The sequence below is a fragment of the Ursus americanus genome, chromosome 14 (assembly GCF_024610735.1).
Source record: "Ursus americanus isolate L20-20 chromosome 14, mUrsAme1.1.p, whole genome shotgun sequence".
Lineage (NCBI taxonomy): Eukaryota > Metazoa > Chordata > Mammalia > Carnivora > Ursidae > Ursus > Ursus americanus.
This window is the reverse complement of record NC_142140.1, coordinates 45,603,916-45,619,688: the sequence shown is the minus strand read 5'-3', so window position 1 is coordinate 45,619,688 and position 15,773 is coordinate 45,603,916. Positions and strand designations below refer to the sequence as shown.

General features: G+C 42.7%; 2 protein-coding genes across 2 annotated transcripts; both read left to right on the top strand.

Annotated features, from left to right (window-relative positions):
- The first annotated feature begins 432 nt into the window (after positions 1-432).
- Positions 433-1,371, top strand: LOC123780026 (olfactory receptor 10H4-like). Its single transcript, XM_045778788.2, has one exon. The coding sequence runs from the start codon at positions 442-444 to the stop codon at positions 1,369-1,371; it is 930 nt and encodes a 309-aa protein (XP_045634744.2). The 5' UTR covers positions 433-441.
- Positions 1,372-7,617: 6,246 nt separating this feature from the next.
- On the top strand, positions 7,618-8,550 carry LOC123780032 (olfactory receptor 10H3-like). Its single transcript, XM_045778793.2, has one exon. It carries the CDS (start codon positions 7,621-7,623, stop codon positions 8,548-8,550), a length of 930 nt encoding a protein of 309 aa, XP_045634749.1. The 5' UTR covers positions 7,618-7,620.
- Positions 8,551-15,773: the final 7,223 nt, after the last annotated feature.

Genomic DNA, 15,773 nt, shown 5'->3' with positions numbered 1-15,773 from the left:
TTACTTCAAATTCATATTTTGAATGATTACTACTAGTGCAATTCTACGAGAAATACTGGAGATCTCATCTGGAAGCAGATCTCATCTCTGGCAGCTCTGCAGCTCTGTGCTCTCTCTTGCTGTGTGGCATGTTCTGTCTTCATACTTTTGCTTTTTCTTAGTGGACGAGCAGGTCACTTCCTGTCAAATCTTCTTTCTTTTCCTTCTTTCTTTTCCTTTCCTTAGGGTATTGCTCACGGCTCTCAATACCATGCTAAAGAACACCAGAAACAGTGAGTATCCCTGTCATTTTCCCAATCCTATACGCTGCATCAAAAGTTGTCCATTTTGTAGATTTATTAGGGTATATTGTTATATAGATTCATGATCTTTAATCTGGTCGCCTTCAATCCTTCTGTAATCTGAGCAGATGCAGCATCAGCTGCTGGTCAGAACTATAGCATGGTGTCTGAATTCATCCTCGTGGGCTTCTCCAACTTCCCCCCACATCTCCTGCCTGTCTTCTTCCTGCTGTACCTGCTGATGTACCTGCTCACCCTGCTGGGAAACCTGATCATCATGGCCACTGTGTGGGGTGAGCACGGCCTGCACACACCCATGTACCTCTTCCTGTGCGCCCTGTCCACCTCTGAGATTCTGTTCACCGTTGCTGCCACACCTCGCATGCTGGTTGACATGCTCTCCAGCCACCGCACCATCACCTTTGTGGCCTGTGCCAGCCAGATGTTCTTCTCCTTCACATTCGGCTTCACCCACTCCTTCCTGCTCATGATCATGGGCTATGACCGCTACGTGGCCATCTGCCACCCCCTGCGCTACAACGTGCTCATGAGCACCCGCACCTGTGCCCGTCTGGTGTCCTGGACCTGGGCTGGTGGCTCAGTCATGGGGATGATGGTGACGCTGATAGTTTTTCACCTCACCTTCTGTGGGTCTAATGTGATACACCATTTTGGCTGCCACGTGTTTTCCCTCCTAAAGTTGGCTTGTGGGAAGGAGACATCCTCTGTCACCTTGGGTGTGATCCTGGTGTGTGTCACAGCTCTGATGGGCTGTTTATTCCTCATCGTCCTCTCCTATGTCTTCATTGTGGCTGCCATATTGAGGATCCCCTCAGCCGAGGGCAGGCACAAGACCTTTTCTACATGTGTGTCCCACCTCACTGTGGTCATTGTGCACTACAGTTTTGCCTCCATTATCTACCTCAAGCCCCAGGGCCCCCACTCTATGGACAGTAACACTCTGATGGCCACCACCTATACAGTCTTCACTCCCTTTCTCAGCCCGATAATTTTCAGCCTCAGGAATAAGGAGCTCAAGAATGCCATAAAGAAAAGTTTCCAGAGAAAATTCAGTCCCCTAAGCTCCTGATGACCAGTTTGGTGGTGAGATAATAGGATGGCAGAGCAGGGAATAATAACGACTCTGTCCATTGGACTGCTGTAGACAGTCAATATATGAGAATACTAAATGGGTTTGTTGGATGCATCCATAGCTGTTGGATGCATGGTAGGTGTTTGTTTTTCTTTCACTTTGTTTGCCTCCCTCTTGCATAACCTCTAGTGTTCACCATCTCTCTTTTTTGACCCCATGTGACGAAGTCCATCCCATTACCTATGTCTAAGAATGTGTTATCTACCAATGGGCCAGTGGGGGGCATCACACGCTTGTGTCTGAGCACTGATACACAGGGTTCTTCTAGCATGGATAAAGAGGGCCGACCTTCCCCTCCTCCACCATAAGGATAAACAAGAGTAAGCATAATAATTAATGGCACCAGCACTGGGCCTTTTCTTATCAGGCACTGTGTCCAGCATTGTATAAGTATTATTTTTCATTATAAAAAATGCACTAGAGAAAATAAACTATTTGTCTCTAAGAAGATGTCTGACTCTTTATAGTTCCTGCTGTCTCTGGAGGGGATAGACCCTAAGGAAGTTTCTACATTGATCTCAGTTGAGTGAAGGATGTCTGAATATGAAGTAAAGAGAAAGGGAGAGAGGGAGGGAGAGGGAGAGAGTTGAAGGGAGGAGAGGGTTCGGTGTTTGGATAAGAACATACAGAATATTAACAGTGTGTTGCTATCTGACATCTTATGGAAATGCCTTTCTCTTCCCCCCCCCCCCCATTACTTTCAGTAAAACATCAAGTTGTCATTCCTGTGTTTTACTTGAATCTATTTAGGGGATGTGTTGGAGGGCACAGTGCTGTCTCAAGATGGCAGAGAGGTCAACGGTATGGATACTATTATTAAGCAGCTGAGAAATGTTGGTGGACGTCACACAACACATGAATGATGGGGGTCACATGGAACGTTAGGCCTGTCTGATTCCCATGCTAGGGGTTTGGAAAAACATATGTCTGAGCCTCTGGGAATGAGGACTTCTGTGGATCTAAACTATTACTCAAAGATGAGGCCAGATCTTGGAGTTGGAGGCAGCAGATGCATTGTAATGTTAAACCCATGGCCACCAGTCATCACGTGAGCATATAAAGACTCTCTTCAGGGGCGCCTGGGTGGCTCAGTCATCAAGCATCTGCCTTTGGCTCAGGTCATGATCCCTGGGATCGAGCCCTGCATTGGGCTCCCTGCTCAGCGGGAAGCCTGCTTCTCCCTCTCCCACTCCCCCTGCTTGTGTTCCATCTCTCGCTACCTCTCTCTCTGTCAAAGAAATAAATAAAGTCTTTTAAAAAAAAAGACTCTCATCAGATGGTCAGTAACAAAGACCCACAAGAGACCAAATATTACTTTGATTACATCACTGAGAGCCATATGTTAATGTGAATTCTTTTGCTTGGACCACCAGGACAACAGGGATTGGGAAGAACTCAACCACAAGGAGAGGTGGGGCCCCCAGCCACCATTCATTTTATAGACATACAGAAGCAACTATTATCACTCCTGAGACAGGGGCATAGGGGCTGTGTCTTAGGAACTGAACAAAGATCAGATGTGTTTGTTACTAGAACCCAAGGATGCATATACTAATGTGGATTCTCTGGCTTCGATCACCATGAGAACAGAGATAGGGTAAAACCACCAAGAGGAGAAGTGGGACTCTCCAGTTCGGTCAGAACAGTGAACACATCTATTGACCAAGTAAAACCATTCTCCAAGACCCAGCTCTAAATTACCCTTATTCTGGGAAGCCTTCCATCTGCCTTGACTTCATGGCAGAACCCTGGAATCCACTTTGGGCTGCTCCAGCTCCTGCCTTCCCCCCTGATGCTGCCTTGACCCCAAGGATTTGAGGGCATCTAATCCTGTCCTGTCTCCCCCAAGAGTGGGAGCTCCTAGTCCTCGGCAGCTGCTGGGGCTCTCTGGGCAGAGAGAGACAGCAGGGAGCCTCAATTGTGTTGAGTGTTAGAGGAAGGAGGAGAGGCTGCGGGTCCCGGAGGTCCTCTGATGATCCTCCTGGCCTCTCCAGACCCTGAGGGCAGCTCTTACAAGTTGGTGTCCCGGGGAGGCCCTGGGGAGCAGCCACCTGGGAGGCTGCAGAAGGGATAAAGCACACAGCATCTGTTCCGGGAGCCCTGAGGTCTGGCCCCACACCTGCCCCTGTGTGCCGCTGACAGCCTCAAGCGGGAGAGCTTCTTCTGCCCTAACCTGCTGGTTGCTTCCTCGAAGAGGCAGCCCAGGCTGAGGGGGACCAGGTGGGACAGGGTAGGTGGCAATATTTGGACAGTTGTGGGGAGCAAGACCCAGACTTGGGATGGAAACAGGGCTGGAAGAAGGGTCATAAGACAGGCTCTTCGCCTTGGGAAGCTGCTGGGGTTCTTCCGAGGGTGCCCACTTTGGGTCTTGGGTTCTTCACCCAACCTAGTGCCCTTTGCAGCTTCTACGTTTGTATTCTTGTTTGATGCTGTTTCTGCCCCCAAACCCACAATGTTTGTGGATACCTGGAGGATCTTTTTTGTTGTCCCAACTCATGGGTAGGGAGGGGAAGCTACTGGCGTCTGGTGGATTGAGGTCAGTGTTGCTATTAAAGATTTTTCAATCTGGTACTCTTGTGGTCTATTCGTTTCAGTTGGTGACCAGTACAATTCCGTTATTATTAACTCAACTCAGAGGTTACATTAGGGTTGACTGTGTTACTCATTCTGTGGGTTTTGACAAATGTATAGTGACATGTATACACCCTTACTGCATGGTCCAGAATAGTTTCAGGTGCTCTAATTTTAGTGTGCCCAAATGGAATTATGCTAGAGTGTTCATCTGCCTTTGCTTCATTCACTCAAGATCATTTAACAGGTTCCTTTACACTGCTGTGTGTGCATTGAACTCCTACCTGGGGACCCAGGAGTTGCTTCCAGCCCATGTGACCTCCCTTATCCCAGTTCCTTTTCCAAGCTGACTTGTCCATTTCCCCACTACAAGCAGTGCTACCTAAACATCCTTGACATGCTCCCTTCAGAGAGGTGTGAGCCATCAATATAGGTGCTCAGGAGCACGTGTCCTGGTGCACAGAGCAGGCGAAGTATGTGCTTCTCCAGTCTCTGTTCTCGCCAACAGGCTACAAGGATTTCTTTCTGCTGAAATTTCCATTAGCACTGGGCACTTTCTAGTCTGGGGGAAATGAATAGGTATATACTGAAAGTCCCTGGTAATTTTCCTCTGTCTTTCCTGTCTTAAAACCATCTTTTTTGTGCCCGTGTAACTCCTTCTGTGAGTTCTCTGCTCATATCCTTGGCTCATTTCTGCGTTGAGGTGTCTCCTTCTGAATGTCACTGGTTCCATATTTCTTCTAGATAGTATTTCCTGGTCAATTTTCAGCAATGCAAAGGCCCTTTTCCCAAATTCCACCTGCCTATTCATGGATCCTTGATATACTTTGTTGAACAAAATCCTTCGGGAAATGTTCATGTCTGTTTCCTTTCCTGAGCAGTGAACATTTATCTCCAGAGAATGGCATCAGCACTTACAGAAGATACGCTTATGAAATTCAAATGCTCTTTCATACATAAAGCACGCATATATGTATTTCGTGTCTTTTTTAAGTTGCTATTTCAGTCCCGCTAGTTAACATATAGTATAATATTAGTCTCAGGTGTTCAATACACTGATTCAACACTTCCATACAACACCCGGTGCTCATCACAACAAGTGAAATCCTCAATCCCCATCACCTATTTCTCCCACCCCCTACCCCTCTACCCTCTGGTAATCAACAGTTTTTTCTCTATAGTTAAGAGTCTCTTTCTTGGTTTGCCTCTAACTCTCTCTTTTTTTCCCCCTTTGCTTCTTTGTTCATTTCTTAAATTCCATACATGAGTGAAATCATATGGTATTTGTCTTTCTCTAACTGGCATATTTCACTTAGCGTAACACTCTCTAGCTCAACCATGTTGTCGCAAATGGCAAAATTTCATCCTTTTTGATCATTGAGTAATATTCCATTGTGTACATAAACCACATCTTCTTTACCCAACACTTGAGATGTTTCCATAATTTGGCTATTGCAGGGAATGCTGCTATACACATCGGAGTGCATGTATCCCTTTGAATCAGTATTTCTCTGTTCTTTGGGTAAATATGTAGTAGTGCAATTGGTGGATATAGGGTAGTTCCATTTTTAACTTTTTGAGGAATCTCCATACTGTATTCCAGAGTGGCAACCCCAGTTCGCCTTCCCACCAACAGTGTAAAAGTGTTCCCCTTTCTCCATGTCACCTTAATATTTGTGATTTTGGGCTTTGGTTAAGAAGTCCTTCTTCATTCTGAGATCCCAAAACTTCTCCTATTAACTTTAAATTTCATTTTATGTGTGAAATCTATCTACCTTGGGTGTGGTCTTACACAGGAATTCAGATTTGTGCAGATTCAAAAAATGACCATCTTTCCCATCACAAACCAGTAAACAATCCATTCTTTCCATTTGACTTGTGCTCCCACCTTTATCACCTATTGGGTTTAGTGTCAGGCAAGGATAGTTTCCAAGATAGCCAACCAGAGTCATTCCATGTATCACACATATCATGCACGTCCTTTCCATTGTCACCCTTTTTTTAATGATGGCAAGCCTATACTGACTCTCAACACGGGGAGGGATATCTCTTTTTTTTAATGTTTTTTCATTATATTATGTTAGTGGGATATCTCTTATCTCTCTTGTATACTCCATTTTTAGAAGACCAGTATAGCTTCTCACTGACTTTATTTTTCAGAGAGAGGTTTAAGACAGTACTTGAATTTAAGTTGTAAATGTAGTTGCACTGAATATAATTTGGGGAAGAACTAACGTAATGGCTATATTAGCTCAATCCATCCAAGAGAGCACATTGGTTTCCGTATTTTCTGTGTACCCAGACCATCTTTTACATACCTATTCATGGTTAAAATTTCTGTCCTTGGAGATACTGCATGTGCTTGGTTATTTTCTAGATATTCTAAACCAGAGGATTTCAAACTATGATATGAGGATTCCCAGGGTCCTGGAGACTCTTTTTGGGGGCGATCAGGTCCTCACTCTTCCAATGAAGGTGAAGATGTATTTTTGTCTTATGCCTCAACTAAAATCACATATTGCCCCAGGGTGAATGAAGAAGGAGATACAAGCGTCATCTTGCCTTCCATCCTGCCAACATTGGTCACATTTGGAAAACTGTAAAACAAAGCCACACTGCTCACTACATGAGTTGTTCAAAATGCAGTTGCTTTGCTAAAGTGTCCCTTATATTAACATGAGTTGATTGTTCCCTTAGATTGAATCAAAGGTTGATTATTGTTCTTTTCCATGTGTTAATAACTAAATAGTTTCAAAGAATCACAGTTTTAATTACTAATATGGTAAGAATGGAGAGTTATCACTCCCTCAAACTATGGCCCTCTAGGGGACTCAATAGGTTTCTAGAGTAAAGAAATCCTGACACCAAAATGTATGAGCACTGTCTCATATTAGTCTGTGTCACTATTGGTAATGTTATTTTATGTTTTCCTTAAATTTTATCTTTAACGTGATGATTATGGGTGTAATTGCATGGAAAATACTGTCCATTTGGGAAGTTGATCTAGTCTTCTGCAACTTGTGTTCTGGCTTTGTTCAAATACATTCCACCTTCATTCTTTTATCTTTTAGGTCAATGATCAGGTCTCTTCCCTTCTGATCCTGATATTCCTTCTTTCTGTATCTTTCCTCAAGCACCACTCCTGGCTCTCTGTTCCCTGCTAATGAGCAGCACAGACAGTGAGTACCCTTGCCTTGTTCCGGATTCTAAAACAATGCGCACCTAGTTTCCCACTTCATGTAACATTTGCTAATTTTGCGGTATATATTCTTAGTTAGCTAAGAAAGGCCTAGTGAATTTCGAGTTGAGAAGAAGCTTTTTAAAAATCTTTATGATATGTGCATTTTGCAGTATATATAAAATAATGCACTAATATATATCAATTAAAAATCTATTCTAAAAATCATAAATAGGAATTCAAATTTAGTAATCGAAGACTACTGCCTAGATTGATGTAATTATATGACATTTCCTTTTTAGTTTATTCATGTGACTAATCACATGATAGGTATTCTGATGCTGAATTATGCTTCTCCTTCATGGGATAAACTAGGTACCTTCATTCCCCTTCTGGTCTCACCAGATGCAGCATCTGAGGCAGGTCATAACTACAGCATGGTGTCTGAATTCATCCTCGTGGGCTTCTCCAACTTCCCCCCACATCTCCTGCCCATCTTCTTCCTGCTGTTCCTGCTCATGTACCTGTTCACGCTGCTGGGGAACCTGATCATCATGGCCACTGTCTGGAGTGAGCGCAACCTGCACACACCTATGTACCTCTTCCTGTGCGCCCTGTCCGTCTCTGAGATCCTCTATACCTTCTCCATCACCCCACGCCTGCTGACTGACTTGCTCTCCACCAGCCACACCATTACCTTTGTGGCCTGTGCCAGCCAGATGTTCTTCTCCTTCATGTTCGGCTTCACTCACTCCTTCCTGCTCACAGTCATGGGCTACGACCGCTATGTGGCCATCACCCACCCCCTTTCGTACAATGTGCTCATGAGCACCCGCTCCTGTGCCCATCTAGTGTCCTGGTCCTGGGCTGGTGGCTCAGTCATGGGGATGATGGTGACCCTGATAGTTTTTCACCTCACCTTCTGTGGGTCTAATGTGATACACCATTTTGTCTGCCATGCCCTTTCCCTCCTAAACTTGGCCTGTGGGAAAGAGACATCCTCTGTCACCATGGGGGTGATCCTGGTGTGTGTCACAGCTCTGATGGGCTGTTTATTCCTCATCGTCCTCTCCTATGTCTTCATTGTGGCTGCCATATTGAGGATCCCCTCTGCTGAGGGCAGACACAAGACCTTCTCTACATGTGTGTCCCACCTCACTGTGGTCATTGTGCACTACAGTTTTGCCTCCATTATCTACCTCAAGCCCAAGGGCCCCCATTCTATGGACAGTAACACTCTGATGGCCACCACCTATACAGTCTTCACTCCCTTTCTCAGCCCGATCATTTTCAGCCTCAGGAATAAGGAGCTCAAGAATGGTATAAAGAAAAGCTTCCAGAGAAAATTCAGTCCCCTAAGCTCCTGATGGCCCATTTGGTGGTGAGAAAGTATGATAGCATAGGAGACAATAATAACAACTCTCTCCATAGGACTATTGTAGGGATTCAGTATATGAAAATACTGAATAGATATTGGTAGATGCACCATTAGGTATTGGAGCAGGCTAAATATTTGTTTTCCCCAATTTGTTTGCTGCCTCTGGCGTAGAATCTATGTCTTGTCTTGACCCCGTGTGATGAACTTCATCCCATTACCTCTGTCTAAGAGTGTGTTGTCTCCCTATGGGCTGGTGGGAGATATCACATGGATATGTCTGGCACTGATGCCAATGGTTTTTCTTGAATGGACAAGTAAGGGAGGACCTTTCCTCCTCCACCATCAGGAAAAACAGAAATGAGCATAATAATAAATGCCACCAGCATCGAGGTTTTTTTTAAGAGGCACTGGGTCCAGTGTTGTCTAAGTATTATCTTTTAATTATAAGATATGTACAAAAGAACATAAACTATTTGTCTCCAAGGAGATGGTTGACTGACTCCTCAATGTCTTTGGAGGGCAGAGAACCTCAGGAGTTTTCTGTGTTGATCTGAGTTTAGTGAAGTATGTCCGAATGCGAAGTGGAGAAAGAGAAAGAGAAAGGCAGAGACAGACAAAGGGAAGAAGGTTCAGAGCTTAGGTAAGAACATACAGAATGTTAAAAGTGGGTTGTTATCTGACATCTTATTGAAGTTCTTTCCCCATTTCCCCCACATTACCTTCTGCAAAACAGCAAGTTCTCATGCCTGTGTTTCTTTGAGTCTATCTGGAGTTGTGTTGTAGGCATAGTGCTATGCCAAGATGGCACAAAGAGAGGTCAGGATATGGGTACTCTGAATATGCAGATGAGAAATGTTGTGCAGGTCATACAACACCTGAATGAAGGAGTCACATGGAGTTCTGTCTGAGTCCCATCCTAGGGTTTGAGAAGCGTATATCTGAGGATCCAGGGAGACGGACTTCCATTGGTGTAAATTCTTACTCAAAGCTGTGGCCCAAAATTTAGGCTGCTGGCAGAAGATATTTTATAACGATAAATGTAAGAATGGCTACCACATATGAGTGCCTGCTCCTTGCCAAATGTTGTGGGAAGAGTTTCCTGTGCATTCACCCTTCTAAGTCTCAAAATAAATTATTATTTCTGCACATTTAGAGATGACCCACATCTATTCCTATTCCTGTTTTTGAAATGCAGGAGAAATCAGAGAGGGAGATGAACCATGAGAGACTATGGACCCCCGGAAACAAACTGAGGGTTTCAGAGGGGTGGGGTGAGGGGAGCTGGGGTAATGGGGTGATGGGTATTAAGGAGGGCATGTGTTGTGGTGAGAACTTGGTGTTAAATGCAACTAATGAATCATTGAACAGTACATCAAAAACTGATGATGTACCATACAGTGGCTAACTGAACATAAAAAAAAAAAAGAAATTCCAAGGGCTTTAGAAATTGTTGTCATAGTCCGAGAAATTGAACTTTAAAGAGAAATTTATTTATCATAATTCTGATTGGTTGTCCCTATAATTTCTTGCCTTAGTGTTAGTATTAAAATTTAAAGACTGCTGTTTCTAAACAATATAAATACATTAAAAATTGCTCTGTTACATCAGAGGAGGACCATCAGCACTTTCTTCTTTCCCTCATGTATATTACAAAAATAAAAACCTTCAATATTAAAAAAAAGAATGTCCAATCGAAAAAAGACAGTCTCTCCAACATATGGTGTTGGTAAAATTGGAGAGCCACATGCAGAAGAATGAAACAGGACCATTTTCTTACACCACATACAGAAGTAGATTCAAACTGGATGAAAGACCTAAATGTGAGACAGGAATCCATCAAAATCCTAGAGGAGAAAAAGGCAGCAATGTCTGTGACCTGGGTCACAGCAACTTCTTGCTAGACACATCTCCAAAGGTAAGGGAGACAAAAGCAAAAATGAACTAGTGGCACTGCATCAAAATACAGACAGCATGGTACTGGCACAAAAACAGACACATAGACCAATGAAACAGAATAGAGAACCCAGAAATGGACCCTCAGCGATTTGGGCAACTAATCTTTGACAAAGCAGGAAAAAACATCCAGTAGAAAAAAGACACTCTCTTCAATAAATGGTGCTGAGAAAATTGGACAGCTATATGCAAAAGAATGAAACTTGATCACTCTCTCATACCATACACAAAGATAAACTCCAAATGGAGGAAAGACCTCGATGTGAGACAGGAATCCATCAAAATCCTAGAGGAGAACATAGGCTGCAACCTCTTTGACATCGGCCACAGCAACTTTTTTATGACATATCTCCAAAGCAAGAGAAACAAAAGCAAAAATGAACTTGTGGGACTTCATCAAGATAAAAAGTTTCTGCACATCCAAGGAAATAGTAAAAGAAAACTAAGAGGCAGCCCACGGAATGGGAGAAGATATTTGTAAATGGCACTACAGATAAAAGACTGGTATTCAAGATCTACAAAGAACTTCTCAAACTCAATACATGAGGAAGAAATAATCAAATAAAAAAATGGGCAGAAGATATGAACAGACATTTTTCCAATGAAAACATACAAATGACTAAGAAGTTGTGGTCCATATATACAACGGAATATTACTCAGCTATCAGAAAGAACAAGTTCTCAACATTTGCTGCAACATGGACGGCACTGGAGGAGATAATGCTAAGTGAAATAAGTCAAGCAGAGAAAGACAATTATCATATGATTTCTCTCATCTATGGAACATAAGAACTCAGAAGATCAGTAGGGGAAGAAAGGGATAAAGAAAGGAGGGGTAATCAGAAGGGAATGAAGCATGAGAGACTATGGACTCTGAGAAACAAACTGAGGACTTCAGAGGGGAGGGGGGGTTGGGGAATGGGATAGGCTGGTGATGGGTAGCAAGGAGGGCACGTATTGCATGGTGCACTGGGTGTTATACGCAACTAATGAATCATCGAACTTTACATCAAAAACCAGGGATGTACTGTATGCTGACTAACATAATAAAATAAAAAAACATTAAAAAAATGGCTAACAGACACATGAAAAAATGTTCAAAATCATTAGCCATCAGGGAAATTCAAGTCAAAGCCACACCGAGATACCACCCTACACTGGTCAGAATGGCAAAAATTGACAAGGCAAGAAGCAATAAATGTTGGAGAGGATGTGGAGAAAGGGGACCCCTCCTACATTGTTGGTGGGAATGCAAGTTAGTACAGCCACTTTGGAAAACAGTGTGGAGGTCCCTTAAAAAGTTAAAAATTGAGCTTCCCTATGATCCAGCGATTGCACTACTGGATATTTACCCCAAAGATACAGATGTAGTTAAGAGAAGGGCCATAAGCACCCCAATGTTCATAGCAGCATTGTCCACAATAGCTAAATTGTGGAAGGAGCCGAGATGCCCTTCAACAGATGACTGGATTAAGAAGATGTGGTCCATATATACAATGGAATATTACTCAGCAATCAGAAAGAATGAGTTCTCAACATTTGCTACAACATGGACGGCACTGGAGGAGATAATGCTTAGTGAAATAAGTCAAGCAGAGAAAGACAAGTATCATATGATTTCTCTCATCTATGGAACATAAGAACTAGAATGATCAGTAGGGGAAGAAAGGGATAAAGGAAGGGGGGTAATCAGAAGGGGGAATGAAACATGAAAGACTATGGACTATGAGAAACAAACTGAGGGCTACAGAGGGGAGGGGGGTGGGGGAATGGGATAGACCGGTGATGGGTAGTAAGGAGGGCACATATTGCATGGTGCACTGGGTGTTATACACAACTAATGAATCATCGAGCCTTACATCGAAAACCGGGGATGTACTGTATGGTGACTAACATAATATAATAAAAAAATCATTATTAATAAAAATAAATAAATAAAAAAAAAAGAAGATGTGGTCCATATATACAACGGAATATTACTCAGCCATCAGAAAGAACGATTACCCAACATTTGCAGCAACATGGACAGGACTGGAGGAGATTATGCTAAGTGAAATTAGTCAAGCAGAGAAAGACAATTATCATATGGTTTCACTCATTTATGGAACATAAGAAATAGCAGGGAGATCGGTAGGAGAATGCAGGAAAAACTGAAGGAGGAGGGAAACAGAGGGGGAAATGAAACACAAGAGACTATGGACTCCTGGAAACAAACTGAGGGTTTTAGAGGGGAGGGGGTGGGGTTATGGGCTAGCTCAGTGAAGGGTGAAGGAGGGCACGTATTGTATGCAGCACTGGGTGTTATATGCAAACAATGAATCATGGAACACTACATCAAAAACTAATGATGTACTGTATGGTCACTAACAAAAAAACAGTCATTTTACTTTCTGGAACTTTCTATTTGAAACACCCCTGCTTGGTCTTTCCAATTAGATAGAAAATGATCCTTTTGCAAGATGTACTCATGGGTTCTTCAGGATCAAAGTTACTTCAGTGTCACCTCACTGCTAACTTTGTACCTAGGGTAATTTTTTTACATTATATCAAATTGTAACTATTGAAACTTTATTTTACAAAGATTGGTAAACTTTAAATGTTCATGTTTCTCTAAAGGTAGTAATAAAAGCAGTTATTTAGTGAGTGAAAAAAAATTCAATTAGCTGGGGCACCTGGGTGGCTCAGTTGGTTAAGCATCTACCTTCAGCTCAGATCATGATCCCAGGGTCCTGGGATCAAGCCCCAGGTCAGGCTCTCTGCTCTATGGGGAGCCACCTTCTCCCTCTACCTGCCGCTCCCCCTGCTTGCATGCGCATGCTCTCTCTCTCAAATAAATTAATAAATAAATAAAATCTCAAAATTCAATTAACCAAGGTACTGTACATCATTAGTTTTTGATATAATGTTCAATGTTTCACTAGTTCAGTGTAACACCCAGTGCTCGTCATATCCTGTGCCCTCTTTAATGCCCATCAACCAGTTACCCCATCCCCCCACCCACCTCCCTTTCTGCAACCCTCAGTTTGTTTCCTGGAGTCAAGAGTCTCATATGGTTTGTCTCCCTCTCTGATTTCTTCCCATTCAGGTTCCCCCCTACCCCTATAGTCCCCTAAACTATTCCTTATGTTCCACTTATGAGTGAAACCATATGATAATTGTCTGATCAACTTATTTCACTTAGCATAATACCCTCCAGGTCCATCTATGTCAATGTAAATGAGAGATATTCATCTTTTCTGATGGCTGAGTATTATTCCATTGTATATATGAACAACATCTTCTTTCTCCACTCATCCATTGAAGGACATCTCGGCTCCTTCCACAGTTTGGCTATTGTGGACACTGCTGCTATGAACATTGGGGTGCATGGGGCCCTTCTTTTCACTACATCTGTATCTTCAGGGTAAATACCCAGGGGTGCAATTGCTGGGTCATAGGGTAGCTCTATTTTCAACTTTTTGAGGAACCTCCACTCTGTTTTCCAGAGTGGCTGTACCAGCTTGCATTCCCATCAATAGTGTTAAGAGGGTTCCTGTTTCTCCACATTCTTGCCAACATTTGTTGTTTCTTGTCTTGTTAATTTTTGCCATTCTCACTGGTATGAGGTGGTATCTCATTGTGGTTTTGATTTGAATTTCCCTAATGGCAAGTGATGTGGAGCATTTTTTTCATGTGTCTGTTGGCCATTTGGATGTCTTCTTTGGAGAAGTGTGTGTTCATGTCTTCTGCCCATTTCTTGACTGGATTATTTGTTTTTTGGGTGTTGAGTTTGACAAGTTCTTTAGAGATCTTGGATACCAGACCTTTTTTTTTAATTTCCTTTTTAAAAATTATTAACATATACACTGTATTATTTGTTTCAGGGGTGCAGGTCTGTGATTCATCAGTCTTACACAATACACAGCGCTCAGCATAGCACATATGCTCCCCGATGTCCATCAACCAGCCACCCCATCCCTCCCACCCCCTCCACTCCAGCAACCCTCAGTTTGTTTCCTGAGATTAGGAGTCTCTTATGGTTTGTCTGCCTCTCTGGTTTCGTCTTGTTTCATTTTTTCCCTCTCTTCCCCTATGATCCTGTGCCTTGTTTCTTAAATTCCACATATCAGTGAGATCATATGATAATTGTCTTCCTCTGATTGACTTATTTCGCTTAGCATAATACCCTCTAGTTCTATCCATGTCATTGCAAATGATAAGATTTCAATTTTTGATGGCTGCATAATATTCTGTTTATATATATATATATATATAAAACAGACAGCAAGCTCTCTGCACCATGTGAAAGCCTTGAAAAAGCCTTGAAATGCTCTCAGAGTGTCCAGAGCTGTGGTTTTGCCTTTTCTCCCTCCTGGCAAACTTAGTTACTTTCCATACATTCTATGGAGGGAAAAGACTCAGCAAATAGAAGAGACATATGTATTTGCAGAAGTTGGGCTTCCCCAGGCCCCAGGCCCCCAGGTCAGGGAGCACACCACATAAGAGGTACAGTTGGAGGCTCTGCTCTGAGAAGGCTTGGAGATGAGGAGTGGGATATGAGGACGGAAGCGTCTGTTCCATAACTAAAGTGCCTCCATAGTCTTCTCTCTTTATATCAGGAGGAATGTATCTGGCTCAAGTTTGGACCTGAATTTTGAAAATGCTTTGTTGTACACTTCAAGGCATGGACAAGTGGATGGAGGGTCACATGAAGGAGCAGGTGTGTAGCACTTCCCCTTTGCCCTTTGTGATCATCCTCATTTACTATGGCCATCCTCGCAGGCTCCTCTGCCATCTCCAGTTCTGGTTTCTGTCCCCAAAGCTGAGTGCAGGTAATTCCGTGTGCCAATGTAGAAAAACAATTACTGTTTAGATTGGTACTGGTGTTCATAGCCACTCCCCTCTTGTGGCTACATATTTTAAAGACCTTTGTTTGTATTTTTAAAATCAGTGCCAAAAAGGAAAGGCATAATTTGTAAACCAAATGACACATCTTATATCTTATTAGCTTAGTAGTTGGTGTTACTTAGTCTTTAGCTGCCAGACTACAATTATAGTATCAAGGAAAAAAAAGGTTACATGTGTCATGAGATTGCACATTAAAAAAAAATAGAAACAAGCAGTAAAAAGGTGAATTCAAAACATACTGTAACATTATTACATATGTTATATGATATATACTAATACATATATAACACACAGATATGTATACGCATCTATCCTGATAGTTCTCTTTCTCTGGGGAACTCGAATACAAAACACTCAAAAGAAAAAGAAGCC